Genomic DNA, 15,237 nt, shown 5'->3' on the forward strand with positions numbered 1-15,237 from the left:
CCGCTCGGCCGCGGCAGCGCCCCCCGCTTGCTCCAGGGCGGGAGGAGAGTGCGGCCGCGGCTGGACCAGGCCATTTTCCCAGCACGGTCCCTGAGCCCGCGGCGGGTCTCGCCAGGGGCCGCTGAGTCTGCCGCGGGCCGGGGTCCCGAGCGGGATTAGCCCCCCGGAGAGCCCGCCCCGGGGCTGCCGGAGCCTCACGGCGGGGTGGGCGCCATGGGGGCGGGGACCCTCCCAAACAGCGGCCCTGAGCCTTACTGCGGCGTGTGCCGGAGTCACAGTGCTCTGAACTGCCCGACTCCGCTTTGGGGCCGTTTATACGGGGCCATCAGGGCCCATGTAGGGGACCTAGGCGGTCGCTTAGGGCACTAGGATTGGAGGGGGGGGCGGCATTTTCTTTGGCAGCGACCTCAGGCAGCCGGATCTTCGGCCACCCTGGTCGCAGCCGGCATTTAGGGGGAGGGAGCTGGGACAGGGGAGTGCAGGAAGGGCTGTGTGCAGCAAGGGGGGGCGTGCAGCACGCAGGGGAACTCCCGGCTCCACTTCCTTCCCAAGCACATCCCGGCTGCTTCACACCTCCCAGGGTTGCGGTGCCTAAGCTGATTGGCCGCAAGGCTGGGAGGCGAGAGAAGTGAAACAGGGATGGTGTGCTCAGGATGTTGGTGGAGCAGGGGTGAGTTGCTTCACTTCTCTTGCCTTCCAGGCTTCTGGCGCCAATCAGCTTAGGTTTCACAAGCCTGGGAGGTGGGAGAAGTGAAACAGAGATGGTGTGTTCAGGGTGGAGGCGGAGCAGGGGTGAGCTGGGGGCGGGGCTGGCTCAGGGCAGAGGGTGGGGAGCTGCCGGCGGGAGGGGGCTCAAGGCAGGGGTTTGGGGACGGGGGAGGGCGCAAGGTGGAAGTTTCGCCTAGGGCGTGAAACATCCTTGCACTAGCCTTGGGTGCCATTGCTCCACCTCACTTCCAGGATCTCTTTCTGATCCCCCCCGACAGTCCCTGTTATTCCCATAAAGATGGCAGGCGCATGAGTCAGGCAGTGGAGAGAAATGCGGCTCTGTTTTTAGGGGGGTGCTGGAGATCATGACTCCCGCTAGGACTTTGTTTTGCGTTGTACATGTTGCCCATCCTCCCTTGAGCCGCAAGTTCCCATACGGTTCTGGAGTTAAATAATGGCCGGAGGGAACTGGGAGCGGGAGCTGTTTGTGTCCTTACACCGGCACAGGTACAGAGAGGTAGAAACACGGACGGGTATGGGAGGTAAAAGGTACCACACCACTTCAGACGAGCTCTGAAAGGGGGTCTGTGTGTGTCAGTACACATCCTGTGTTACAGCTGCTCAGACCTGTTGTGCCTGAGTCAGATCATCTGGGTTTTCCTAGGAAATTGGAGACACTGCTGGGTTGTTCTGTTTTGTAATTTATTTGTGTTTATTTTGTTGGCAAGCCAGCCCTGTTACTTTAAATAGCACTAGCTGTTAATAATGCATCTCATCTCTGCTGAATATTTTTATTGTAGGGATCAGTCTGTAATGAGCCTGGTTCTGTGAGAAATAAGTGCCATCACGATTTTGCTCTTTTTTTTAATGTTGGTAGGATCTCTCAGTTCAGTCCTTTTATTTCTGCAACTTTTTGAAGGGGAGTGTTTCTGACAAGATGTACAACTTTTACTGACTTATACTTCCCTTACTTGTGTCTCCATCAGTAATAAGTTTAGATGGGGTCTGTACAATATATACTTTATATCACTGTCTGTTCCTGACTTGAAACTGGGTTGCAGGTTATTCCTCCCTGCCTTACAGTGGGGATCTAAACACTTCCAAGAGAAGGGGGGAAGCTTGTTATGGGGGGAGGTAGGTTTATTCTCCCCTGTCCTGGTGCTTCTGAGAGCTGGTAAGAAGCACTGCTGCAGTATGTCCTGCCAAGATAATGTCATGTAATTGTCCAGGAGTGATTCTGTTTTCTGCACAGTTGTGGCTGTAAAATTTGTGGGTTTTGTTGAAGAGCTGCTGTATTTTACTTGTGGAAGGAAGAAAAATACTTTGGATTGCTTTTTCACTTGCCCTGTTTCCATACTATTAAGCCCCATCTACTGTGTGGCAAGCTGGACCTGCGTTTTGTGGCAGGATTCTTTTCTACGGCAGTCTGGTGCAGCATACTGGAAATTCAGCAGCAGCTTTGTTTTAATGTAAATCAAAATCCTTTAAATGAATTGAATATAAAGACTAACACTTTTTATGCTGTATCCATATTTCCAATTTTCTTAATGCCAAAAATTTTTGTATGGGGAATACTTTGCAGTAACATAGAATTTGTCAAGGGGTGGTTTTAGAGATTTTTACAGTTGAGTAAGATTTTAGTTGGGGCTTTGGGGAGGCGGTTTGGCAGGATTGTGGGATAAATGCATTTGCTAGATGTATGTGCTAAAATTTACAGGACGTAAAAGTTAACATTAACCATTAAACTGAGCTCTTTAGGTCTGAGACTTAACTCACTGAGTTCTTGTCTACTCTCAAAATGCATTGCATTAGAAAACAAGTTAACAAAAGTGCTGTGAAACATGTGGACAAAAACAATCATGTTTAACAATCAATTACAATTAGCTAAAAAAAGGCAGTTTTAAACTGTTAACAGGATTAATTTTAAAAGATGATGTAATGATCTTTTTTTTCTTCTTTTTTAAGGCAAGTATACAGGTCAAAGGTTGAACAGACAATGTTAAATGGACATTACCAACCCCAATTCCCCTCCCCCCCCATATTAATGACATCTGAACCATTCAGATATTCATATTCAACATATATTGGAACACTGGGGGAGTTCCAGACAACTGGAAATAAAAACCTAATGTTGTACCAATATTTCAAAATGATAAACAGGATAACCTGGGTAACTCTGGGCCAGTTAGCCTGGCCGTGATCCTGAATATCATGAAAATATTGTGAAAAGAGTGATCTGTGACAAAATCAATAAAGAATTAAAGGATGGCATAATTAATGCCAGTCAACATGGTTTTATAGAAAATACTGCTTTTTGATGAAAGATTACAGGCTTGGTTAATAAAGGTAACTGTGTTGACTTAATATATTTCAGACTTCTCTAATCCATTTTGCTTAAGCATGCCTTGAAGAAGTTGGAATTTTTTATGTTCGGAAAATAACATCCACAAAGTAAACAGATTATTACTGATAGTCATTTGACCACAAACGTACTTTCACTTCAGCTGCATTTATTGTTCCTGTCCTCATAGGTGCTGACAATAGTGAGTGCAGATCAGCTCCGTAGATCAGAACCTCCCTTTTCCCCCCCAGCTGGTATACCTGCCAATCAGCTCCTTCCAGTCCTTCCGGGCACCTCCTGCCCACTGCAATCAACTGTTCATCTGCGTGCAGGAGATGCTGGGAGGAGAGGCTGGGGCAGGAAGAAGAGGGGGAGTGGTTGGAGCGAGGTGGGAAGAGGCGGGTCAGAGATGTGGAAAAGGATGGAGTGAGGACAGGCCTGGGGCAGAGTGGGGGTGTCTCTGCCTCTCTCATATCCGGAACATTTATAGAACTTATACAGGATGTTTGTAGTTCTATGTTAAGTCTCTTTTTAAAGCTGTAATTATAACAGATGGGCATATTTGGAAATAAACATTTAGTTACAGAATTCTTTGATCCTCTGGAGATAGTGAAAGGAATGTTTGTCTGCTAAACCATCTAGACATGCCATAGTTTAAACTGTCTGCAAACCATTATGTAGATCAGGGGTCTCAAGCTCAATTTACCTTAGGGCCAGTGACAGTCCTCAAATCCTCCCAGTGGGCCAATAATGTCACTGAAGATGGTATTCATGCCACCTCCCAGCCTGTTTCCCACCCTTTTCCCTCGCTCCCTTGGCCTCATGCCACTCCGGCTGACTGCCCAGTGATAATGACTCTGCCTCCATGGCTCACTCTGCCCGGCGACTAGTGATGGTACAGTAACTCCTCACTTAAAGTCGTCCCGGTTAACATTGTTTCGTTATTACGTTGCTGATCAGTTAGGGAACATGCTCGTTTAAAGTTGTGCAATGCTCCCTTCTAACATCGTTTGGCAGCCGCCTGCTTTGTCCACTGCTTGCAGGAAGAGCAGCCCATTGCAGGTAGCTGGTGGGGACTAGTAACCGTGGTGGACCGGCTGCCCCCCTATCAGCTCCAGGCTCCCCTAAGTTCCCTGTGCAGCAGCTCCTGCAGTTCAGCTGTGTCCCTCCCTCCACTGCAATGTGCTGCTCCTGCCCTCTGCCTTGGAGCTGCTCCCCGAGCCTCCTGGCTTTGCTGGGGGGGGGGGGGGGGGGAGGGATGGAAGGAAGAGGGGGCTAATGTCAGGGTGTCCCCTCCCCCCTGCTCCTGCACCCTGCTTATCCCATCTTCCATAGAGCAGGGGGGACATACCAGGGCTCAGGACGGAGGGAGCTGCAGCAGCTGCAGTCTCAGGCTATGCCTACACTGCACTTTACAGCACGACAACTTTCTTGCTCAGGGTTGTGAAAAAACACCCCCCTGAGCGCAGCAAGTTACAGGCGCTGTAAAGCGCCAGTGTAAACAGTGCCCACAGTGCTGGAGCACGGCTCCCAGTGCTGTAAGCTAATACCCTCGTGGAGGGGAGTATCTGCAGCACTGGGAGAGAGCTCTCCCAGCTCTGGCACCAGGATCGCACTTCAGAGTGCTGCTGCGGGAGCGCTTTGAAGTTTTGAGTGTAGCCACGGTCTCAGCAAGCTGAACTAATTAACAGGGTAGCGTACTTAAAGGGGAAATGCGCATCTCTCTGCTCACACACATACTACCTCCCTTCCTGCTGCCTTGCAGAGTGAGAGAGTTTACCCTTGAGGGCCTCCACCTCAACCAAGCTTCACAATTATCTCACTGTATACCAGTATTAAATTGTTTGTTTAAAACTTATACTGTGTGTGTGTGTAACGCAGTCTTTTGTCTGATGAAAAAGTTTCCCTGGAACCTAACCCCCTTATTTACATTAATTCTCATGAGGAAATTGGATTCGCTTAACATCGTTTCACTTAAAGTTGCATTTTTCAGGAACGTAACTACAACATTAAGTGAGGAATTACTGTATCTCTGTCCCTCTCCCCCCGGCCAATGGGAGCTGCGGGGGTGGCACCTGCAGCAGACAGCCAGCAGTGTGGCTGTGTGGGTCTCTCCTCCGTGGCTCTGCTGGCAACAGCAGGAATAGGGAACCACTTGCAGGGTGCCGAGCTGCCCGAGATGAATGACACAATGCTGAGTGCAACCCCTGGGAGGGTCCCAGGAGCAGCAGGATGGAGCAATGTTTGGGGGAGGGGCATGTGAATCTCTCTTGCGCACTCCCTTCCCACTCCTCTTTTGTCTGGCAGCCATGAGGGCTGGATGAAAGAACTTTTATAAAAAGTTTCTGTGGGCTGCAGTGTGGAGGTTCTCGGGCTGCAGATGTCCCGTGGGCTGGGACTTTGAGACCCCTGATGTAGATTGTCCTGCAAAAGCTCTCTATGCGAACCCTACAGTGTGGTTCTGTCTTCTGCTCCTTTCTCTTCTCCCTCTAGACTTTATTACTGAGTATTCTCATCTGCGTTTGTAATGTCTACTTTATGCTGCTGATTTACAAGTCCCTCTTCCTGTCCTGTGTATCTAACTTTGTTAGTTTGACTTATATAGCTGAAGTTTAGGGCCAGATTTACTCCAAGTTTGTTGATTTTGCCAGTGTAGCCCTGCTGCAGGCTACCTTTATACATTGTAAGCAAAAGAACAATTTTAATTTCTTTGTTTTCTAAAATCCTTCCTAGGCCAATTTTAAGAAAATGAGAATGTAATCGGTTGTGATTATATGATCATAAATGCATTACTATCACAGATTGCAATGATAAGCCGAAGAATACATTATTATGTTTATGCGTATGAGAAGCTAGTCTTCACTGCAAGTTTTAGAAGGACTCAGAGGGGCCTGCCCAGGGAAGCATGCCCAGCAGCCTCCCTCTTACTCTCGCCACATAGTGAGCAGTAATAAGAAAGCTTGTAATGGACAAACTATGGAAATTTCTAGATCTTCGGGGCTCCTTTCCTAAAATAGTTAGCACCAACCACAGTCAAGGCCACCCAGTTTAAGTCAGGTTTTTCCGCTTCTCTTACGTTCCATATCTTCTAAGGACACGCGCACTTGAAACAGAGGGATCTGCCCTGGTTATTAGATCAGTGGCCTCTCCTCCCAGGGCCGTCCTTTGGCATATGCAGCTGCGTAGGGCACCATGAAACTTGGGGCACCAAATTGCCCCAATTTTCATGGTGCCCTAGGCAGCTGCATGCTGCATAGGCGGCAACACCAGCCCCAGCAACCAGCCCTATTCCTCGGCCGGCCCCCAGTGCAAGGGGCATGGCTGTCCCTAGGGGTGTGTGTGGACCCGGACAACTCCCTCTGCCCTGCCTCTTACCTTTCCCCCCTGCTCCTCCCTCAGTGTGCCCCCATTCCACTCACCAGCAGCAATGGGAAGTGGAGCAACCCGGCCCCAGCCTGCTCTACTCTGCCAGCTCCCAGCCACGGCGCTCCGCTTCCCGCTGCCAGTGAGTGCGGGGAAAGGATCGCCCCCCACACTCACTGGTGGTGGGAAGCAGAGATGCGGCCCCAACCCACTCCGCTTCCCTTGCCCCGGCCCCAGCCATGTTGCTTGGGTTGGGGAAAGGATCGCCCCCCTGCACTCACCGGCGGCGGGAAGCAGAGTGCCGCGGCTGGGAGCTGGTGGAATAGAGCGGGCTGGGACCGGACTGCTCCATTTCCTGCCACTGCTGGTGAGTGGGGGATCCCTTCCCCCAACCCCCCACCCCCAAACGACACAGCTGAGGCCTGGGCGAGGGAAGCGGAGTGGGCTGCGTTGGGCACCCAAATGGCTAGGAATGGCCCTGTCTCCTCCTCCCCGTAGGAAACAGAAGCCAGGAGGAGCCTCCCAGGTCTTCTGACACCAATATTCACTCAGCTCTGAATCTTGACATCTGTTAGCCTGATTCTCCGCTCAGTGACTTCAGTGGAACTACATTAGCAACTTCCCTGGAAGTTTTCCCCCCCGACTTCCATTGGTTGTTGGTCCCCTTCATCCCGCCCTGACTCTGCCTAACTTCACTCTTCTGCTGTTGTGTTCATCTCCTTTCCCTTCTACCACTCCCCTGTTTCCCTCTACTATTTATGTACCCCCTTCTTTACCCCTTCAACCACTCCCCCAAAAGCAATAGTAATATAAATAATACATTAAAAATGAAAAAGCAGACAAACCTTAGAACTGACATTCCACGTGCGTGGGATTAACTGGGTCACTTTGCTTGTATGCCTTTCCTGTGCCACTATTAATTATTATTATTTGCATTGCAGTAGCATCTGAGGCCCCAGTAAGGGACTGGGGCTCAGTTGTGCTTCGCATTGTACAAATATATAACAAAGACAGTCCCTGCCCTGAAGAGCTTCTCCTTCATCCGTTTTGTCTTTTCAGATCTCTTTGGGATAGGGACTGTATCTTCCTATATGTTTTTACAACACTTAATACAAAGCCCCCTACCCCCCCTTCCTGGTTGGGCCTTCGGTTGCTACTGTAAAAGAAATAGTGATGTTGGAAATACATGGCATTTCAAATCTGCAATGTACAAATCTTCTCACCAATATCAGTGTAACTCAAATTATACAAGCAGCTTTAACATCTTTTAGAGAACATCCAGTCCTGTGAAAGAAGTGTGTGAACTGTAATACTTTTATTCACACTGACAACTAATATTGAAAAACTAAACAGCTGCATGGAAAGCAACTGTGTTAAAGCAAAGAATACAGAAAATTTAAGGCCATGTCTACACTACCACTTATGTTGGCAAAACTTATATCATTCAGGGGTGTGAACCCCTCCCCCCGCCCCAAGCAACATCAGTTTCGACAGCATAAGCACTTGTGTGCACAGAGCTTCTCCTGCCAACATAGCTACTAACTCTTGTTTAGGTGATTTTATTATGTTGACAAGAGAGCTATGCTGCTATAAGTTAAGTAGTGTAGACGTGGCCTAAACAGGTAATGTGACCCTGACCCTTATTTCAAAAAATAAATAATCAAAACAAATCAGTATAATTGTAGGTATCCAAATTCCCTTTGTCTGGAAATCCTGGTTATCTGAATCCAGGTGCATCCCCACGTTAGTCACTAGAACTTCTGCTTACCTGAATGCCCAATTAGCCAAAAGTTTTGGATATCCCCCAGGCCCTTTGGATAAATGGGAATATACAATACATTGTTTGCATGTGTATGTGTAGAAATAACTTTCTACTTATATAAGCATTGTATTGGCATGAGGAGAGAAGCAAACCAGATGTGTTTTTAAGAAAATCAATGATAAAGTTAAAGGAAATAAAGATACAATATTTACATAAATTGATAAAATAGCTTAGTGTAGGCCTGGCCTAGATTCCTATGACATGCATGTAAGGGTATCTACAAATATAGAAGGAAACGGTTTAATTAGTAAGAGCACATCTCATAATATTTTTGTTTTGTTAGTTATCTATAGCCACACATGTGTTCCACCTAAACTCTCTATCTCCTGACTTGTGGGAAACAGGATGGGATCACATTGGACCAGCTTATGCTGCTTCAGCAAGTTGATACATTTTTTTTTAAAGAAATTGCCAGTTTGTCCTGTGAAATCAAAGTAGTTTTTAAAATGAAGTTTCTAGACTTCATAGTTACAAAAACTATCTGCAAAATTCCCCCACTTGGTAAGGGAACTCCCATCTTTTCATGTGCTGTAATATATATATACTGCTTACTGTATTTTTCACTTCATGCATCTGATGAAGTGGGTTTTAGCCCACAAAAGCTTATGCTCAAATAAATTTGTTAGTCTCTAAGGTGCCACAAGGACTCCTCATTGTTTTATCTGAAAAATGTGAACTGAGTATCTCTCAATGCAGTGACGTCTGTAACAATAGCTCAGAGAGTTAGGAACTACTCCATTCAGCTCTCTTGTGTTTTAACTCTGAAGCCTAATGGTGATGATTTCAAATGTCACAATTAACAATAATACAAAATAAGCAATTTTCATGAGGGGAAATGTGTAAGTAATTTGCTTCAGATGTCACTGAAGTATAAAATACTATCTTTTTATCCTATAGAAGTCATCTATAGCACTGGTTCTTTTCCCCCCTTCAGGTGAATTTCACTGTAGACCAGATCCGAGCGATCATGGACAAAAAGTCCAATATCAGGAACATGTCTGTGATTGCTCATGTTGATCATGGCAAATCAACACTGACAGACTCTTTAGTATCTAAAGCAGGTATCATTGCTTCAGCCAAAGCTGGTGAAACGCGATTCACAGACACGCGGAAAGATGAACGAGAAAGATGTATCACAATCAAGTCTACGTAAGTACCGTCAAATTATTTTTAACCTTTGTCTGAATCTTGTAATGCAACACTGTAAAACTGCCTCATCACAACCCCACACACACTCAGATTTTTATGAGAATATTCATACGTGAATCAGTTATTGTTAATAGAATTAATGTTAATAGACCATGCTGTCTGATGACTGTAGCACCATACTTTACTTAAAGCATAGTAGTTATTATTTTCAGAATTCCTTACCTACAGAAGATATAAATGTTAGTGCTATATTCATTTTATTAATTCAACTATCAAAGCATTGCTACATCAGTGCCAGGACCTTTAATTTACAGGATAGATGGGGATATCTTCTTTGTTAATTATTTGCTGTTCCACTTGTTTCTTTTGAGCCAATATGTCCTGCAGCTACGCTTCTTGAATTGAGAATAGATATTATATCCTCCATATTGTTGCATGCAGATAGACTGCTGAGGCAAACAACAGTGGTAGTCCGTGCCCGGCGTGCTTAGTGCCAATAAACACACCAAGATGGAGAAGCAAAACACAAGTTTATCTGGGATCCCAAAGCGGACCTGGGAGACTTAGTACGCCTCAGATCCAGCCCAGTTAAAACAAGCAGTCTGTTCCTTTATATCCATGAGAACTTTTCTCGCTGACGAGCAAGCCCCCGTTTTCCCTCCCTCTTCTGTCCGGCTGCAGCATTCTTTTCTCGCACACTGCTTTCTCTGTCTTCCCCCTCTCTCTCCCCCTCGTAGAGTTACATTGAACAGTTAATTAAAGCCGGCGTGAATTACGACCTTGTCTTTGTAAACCATTATCTCCTCTCCCTTGACCAAAAGTATGCAGGCTTCATTATTTTTGCTCCTTACCAGTTTTAGCAGTCTTACAACTGATAAGGGCTGGTGCACCTGGCCTTTCCCCTCTGCCAGCCTCTGAGGTCGATTAGAGTTTAAACATGGAAGGACTCTTGTTCACTAGAGGCCTGAATCAGGGAAACCTTATATTCTTATTGCCTTTTACCTTCTAAGTTACTTAGGATTATCCTTAGTGACACCAACAATATAGATGTGATGATCTTTATTTTTAAAGTGCTAAATCAAAGTGAAGTCTTATGGGTGCACCCTTCTAATGTAATATTTTCTATGTGTTGCTTGAAACAGCACACATTTAAAATGAAATCCACTAATTGACATTTCATTCTTTTTAAGTATTAATTTTTTTCCATTTTTCTTCACTCATGCACTTAGAATTTAAATTGAAATACTGTGATGGCTTTTAGTTTTAAGAATCTAATATGAACATTTTAAAATTATTTTAGAGGGATAGCTCAGTGGTTTGAGCATTGGCCTGCTAAAACCAGGGTTGTGAGTTCAGTCCTTGAGGGGGCCACTGAGGGATCTGGGGCCAAATCAGTACTTGGTCATGCTAGTGAAGGCAGGGGGCTGGACTCAATGACCTTTCAGGGTCCCTTCCAGTTCTCTGAGATAGGTATATCTCCATATATTTATTTGTTTATTTATTGTAGGTAGTGCTAAGTATATTAGAGTTATTTTTGTAACAAATACTTCTGTAAGATGGACGATATGAGGGTTCAGCTTATAAATGGCAAGTAGTGGTCTCTCCTACTTGCTTTGGGCCAGATTCTGACACTTTTACTCATAATGAGTAGTACCTTACTCTGAGTAGTTCCTTTGATCTTAACAGGATTATTTGCAGTAGAGTAAGGGTATGTCTATACTACCCACCAGATTGGTGGGCAGCGATCGATCCAGCGGGAGACGATTTATCGCGTCTAGTCTAGACACAATAAATTGACCCCCGAGCACTCTCCCGTCGACTCCTGTACTCCACCGGGATGAAAGGCGCAGGCAGAGTCGATGGGGGAGCAGCAGCAGTCGACTCACCACAGTGAAGACACTATGGTGAGTGGATCTAAGTACGTCAACTTCAGCTACGTTATTCACGTAGCTGAAGTTGCATAACTTAGATCTATTCCACCTTTCCCTGCCCACCTTCTAGTGCAGACCAGGCCTAAGGTTCTGTCACCTCTGGTCAGTGAGCAGTAACCAGCCATTTGTGATGATTGAGAATAGCATCTCAACATGTGACATATGACTCAGTGCAGCAGTGTCAACCGTTTGAAAATAAGTTTGTAGAGCAAGTGATTTGGGTCATGACTACAGTGTTATAGCATGACATCTATTCTGCTATGTTGGTCATGAATCAAAATAGAAATTCCTTACAGCGAGAGCAAAATGTTGGATCCCAAGAATTTTATGAGCCCTAAAATAGTGTTGAGTAGTTCCTCATTCATTTTCCTTTAATTTATGTACATAATGATGGTGTTTTTTTAAAGAGGAGCTGCAGGAGACTACATAATGTAGGTTTAAAATTACTGAAATAAAATGTTCTCTCTTGTAGGGCAATCTCTCTGTACTATGAACTCTCGGACAATGACTTGGCCTTTATCAAAGATTACAAAGATGGTTCGGGTTTTCTTATTAATTTAATTGACTCCCCTGGACATGTAGATTTCTCCTCCGAAGTTACAGCAGCTCTTCGTGTCACTGATGGTGCCCTTGTAGTTGTTGACTGTGTTTCAGGTGAGTGTGCTTTTAATTAAAGATTTTGTTGCATCAGTTAAAAAAACCTGGTGGGTGACTTAATGCACTGACCTTCTTGCTTTGAAGGCTGTTTCAGTTTGGAAATAGACTGAAAGTGAATTGATGGTGGGTCTTAGTCCCTAGCATGTTCTCTTGTTCACGTTACGAGGGATGAATCTGACCATTCAGACTCTGTGGGTGAAGTGCAGAGTGGCTGGGGAAGTGAAATCCATCCTCCAACCCAGCATCAGAGTGCAAGGCTGCTGCTCAGAGTCCCCATGTCTCCTCCCAGCGTTTTACAATTGCTATCCTATTTTATAGAGTGGAATAATAGCTTCAGGTCAGCCTGTCGCTGCCAATTTTACAAAGCACTGAGGCTACATAAGGAATTCTGTGCTAGGATTCTCTGGCCAGTTTATATAGTATAAAGTGGTCTTAGCAGACTGAAGAATCTGAACCATTGACATTTTTTCCTCTTAGGGGTGTGTGTTCAGACAGAAACTGTTCTGCGTCAAGCAGTTGCTGAGCGTATCAAGCCAGTACTGATGATGAACAAGATGGATCGTGCTCTGTTGGAGTTACAGCTAGAACCAGAGGAACTTTATCAGACCTTCCAGCGTATTGTGGAAAGTGTCAATGTCATCATTTCCACCTATGGAGAAGGTGAAACTGGACCGATGGGTAATATTCTGGTAAAGAAAACTCAAGTTTTGCTTTAAATGATACCAAGAATTAGTGTATTCAGAAGCTTCTGTGGTAGTTCACACTTCTTTATCAGGATCCCGTCGCAAATGTGTTTGTAGATTTTATATAGGAGAATGAATTAAAATATTTCCACAGTGGAAGCTGGCAGTTTCCTGAACTCAAGATCCTCTGGCCTAGCACAAGAACATATCTCCGGTCAGCCCCCTGCATTGCTTCATCCTCATGCAGAGCAGGAAATGTATGAGAGAAGGCAACCAGCTGAGAAAGGAAGCAACTAGAAATCAGAAGCTGAAGGGGGAGAAAAGGTAGCAGGAGGGTGTCAGAGAGATAGCAGGGAATAGATGAAGCAACAGGAGGGAAGACAGCTTGAAGAAGAGGAGAGAAATGTGGATACTCCTATATGCATGTTGTGATATTAAAATATTGTGAATTTTAAAGAATTTCAGGGTCAGCATTTCTTCTGCCTTTGAAAGAAGAATAAGGTGAAGACGTAGGCATAGCCTTGAGGTTCACACCAAGGACCAGGAGTTAGGAGATTTGGATTATTTTGTTGATTTTGCTATTTAATTCATTGATGACGCTGTGCAAATCCTTCGCTGTGCTTCTGTTTCCCCATCCTAGGATAACAATATTTCACTACCTCACAGGGATCCTGTGAGGCTCCTTTAACAATTATATGTGAAGCCCTTCAAAATCATCAGATGGCAGCTGGTATTAGAAGTTTATAACATTTTTGTGGGACACAGACTGGATTTGCTGTCCTCTGATTTACCTAATTAGGCTATTTGGAGCTAAAACCATTGACACAGTAATATGTTATACATAGAACAGCTTTCATTCAAGGCTATCTGGTGCTTGACATAGATGTTTGAGTATTATTCCCATTTTGCAGTTAGGAATAACCACTCATGGAGAAATGATGCAACTTGCCCAAGATTACAGTCAGTATGGAAGAGCTTAAAATATAATCCTGACTATTAGTTCTGTGTTCTAACCACTAGATCATGCTGTAGTAAGTATTGTGTAATCAGTTTCATACAGTAGTTGTGAGACAAGCTAGTTCTTTATAGCCACACATTTCAAGCCTGGATTCCTAAAGTTTAGCTCCTAAATCCATATTTAATTTTAGAAGCAGCCGACTTGAAAATTGTAATCTCGAAGAACTAACTTGTCTTGCAGCTAACTGATAAATCTGACAATACTTTTGTCACATTTTGGGGTTTAGGCCAATGAGAGGTTGTGTCTTCTTCTGCCCTGTAACCGTAGGTGCCTTAAATGCTCTGCTGCTACAGTTCACAGCGTGCACACCAACAGCCAGCAAACATGCAGTTCCCTGAATATCTGTGTACTCTGCAGCCCCTGTTCAGTACTCTGCCCCCAGCAGCCTGCCTACAACACAACAGTCCCGCTGTGGTCTCCACCAGCCTTGGTTACTACTTGCAGGGTGACCCCAACATACCCTCAGGTCCTCATTTCCCCAAAAGTATGTGCGCTGAAATGTCTAGCCCTCTCCTGTAATATTTGGAGGCATAATAAGGTCCATTGCTCCTCTAAAGAGTCAAAAGCATAGGAGCTTGTTGCTGTAACTGGAGTTAATAATCACTTCAAGTCAAATACACTGTGGGGTTGATTTAGATTTTAGACTAAAAGGTAAAACGGGGTTTCTCAAACAGGGGTCACCGCTTCTGTAGGGAAAGACCCTGGCGAGCCAGGCCGGTGTGTTTACCTGCCCCGTCTGCAGGTCCAGCCGATTACGGCTCCCACTGGCGGCGGATCGCTGCTCCGGGCCAATGGGAGTTGCTGGAAGCGGTGGCTAGTATGTCCGTCGGCCCGCACCGCTTCCAGCAGCTCCCATTGGCCCGGAGCAGCGAGCTGTGGCCTACAGAAGCGGCGACCTCTGTTTGAGAAACCCTGAGGCAAAACAAGTTTATTTAATTAAAAAGGGTTTCTCAAACAGAGGTCGCCGCTTCTGTAGGCCGCAGCTCGCTGCTCCGGGCCAATGGGAGCTGCTGGAAGCAGTGCGGGCCGACGGACATACTAGCCACCGCTTCCAGCAACTCCCATTGGCCCGGAGCAGCGATCCGCCGCCAGTGGGAGCCGTAATCGGCTGGACCTGCAGACGGGGCAGGTAAACACACTGGCCTGGCTCGCCAGGGTCTTTCCCTACAGAAGGGGCGACCTCTGTTTGAGAAACCCTGAGGTAAAACAAGTTTATTTAATTAAAAAGGAGGTGTTGAGTTCAAATATAAGGGATAAAGTCAAAATGGTTACGAGCAAAGAAAAGTAAAATATGCTTTCTAGTGACTAAGGCTTAATTCAACAAGCTACAACCTTAGTTCCAGGTAGAACTTACCTTTTTCTCCTTTCCAGCCACAGCTGACTTTCAGTCAAGACCTTCCACAGAAGTACAAGGTGCTAGTTCCCCTTGTCTCTCTCAGTGAAGGATCTTTGCCTAAGCAGGTTTCTCACCTATATGCAGTTCCCAGAGTCTTCAACCCCCTTGGTTGAAGGATCTGTTTTTCTGAGCTTGCAAGAGCTCTGTCCCTTTGTATCTGTCCAATGAT

At 45.7% G+C, this 15,237-nt stretch overlaps 1 protein-coding gene across 1 annotated transcript in view; it reads left to right on the top strand.

The window, feature by feature from the left end:
* The first annotated feature begins 1,107 nt into the window (after positions 1-1,107).
* Positions 1,108-15,237, top strand: part of LOC116835557 (elongation factor 2-like) — a 34,674-nt gene continuing 20,544 nt past the window's right edge. The window contains exons 1-4 of the mRNA XM_032798463.2: positions 1,108-1,215; positions 9,169-9,383; positions 11,787-11,968; positions 12,449-12,660. Of these exons, the coding sequence (XP_032654354.1) occupies positions 9,202-9,383; positions 11,787-11,968; positions 12,449-12,660 (576 nt within the window). The 5' untranslated portion in view covers positions 1,108-1,215; positions 9,169-9,201. The remainder of the gene's footprint in view (positions 1,216-9,168; positions 9,384-11,786; positions 11,969-12,448; positions 12,661-15,237) is intronic.

Source organism: Chelonoidis abingdonii, chromosome 6 (assembly GCF_003597395.2).
Source record: "Chelonoidis abingdonii isolate Lonesome George chromosome 6, CheloAbing_2.0, whole genome shotgun sequence".
Lineage (NCBI taxonomy): Eukaryota > Metazoa > Chordata > Testudines > Testudinidae > Chelonoidis > Chelonoidis abingdonii.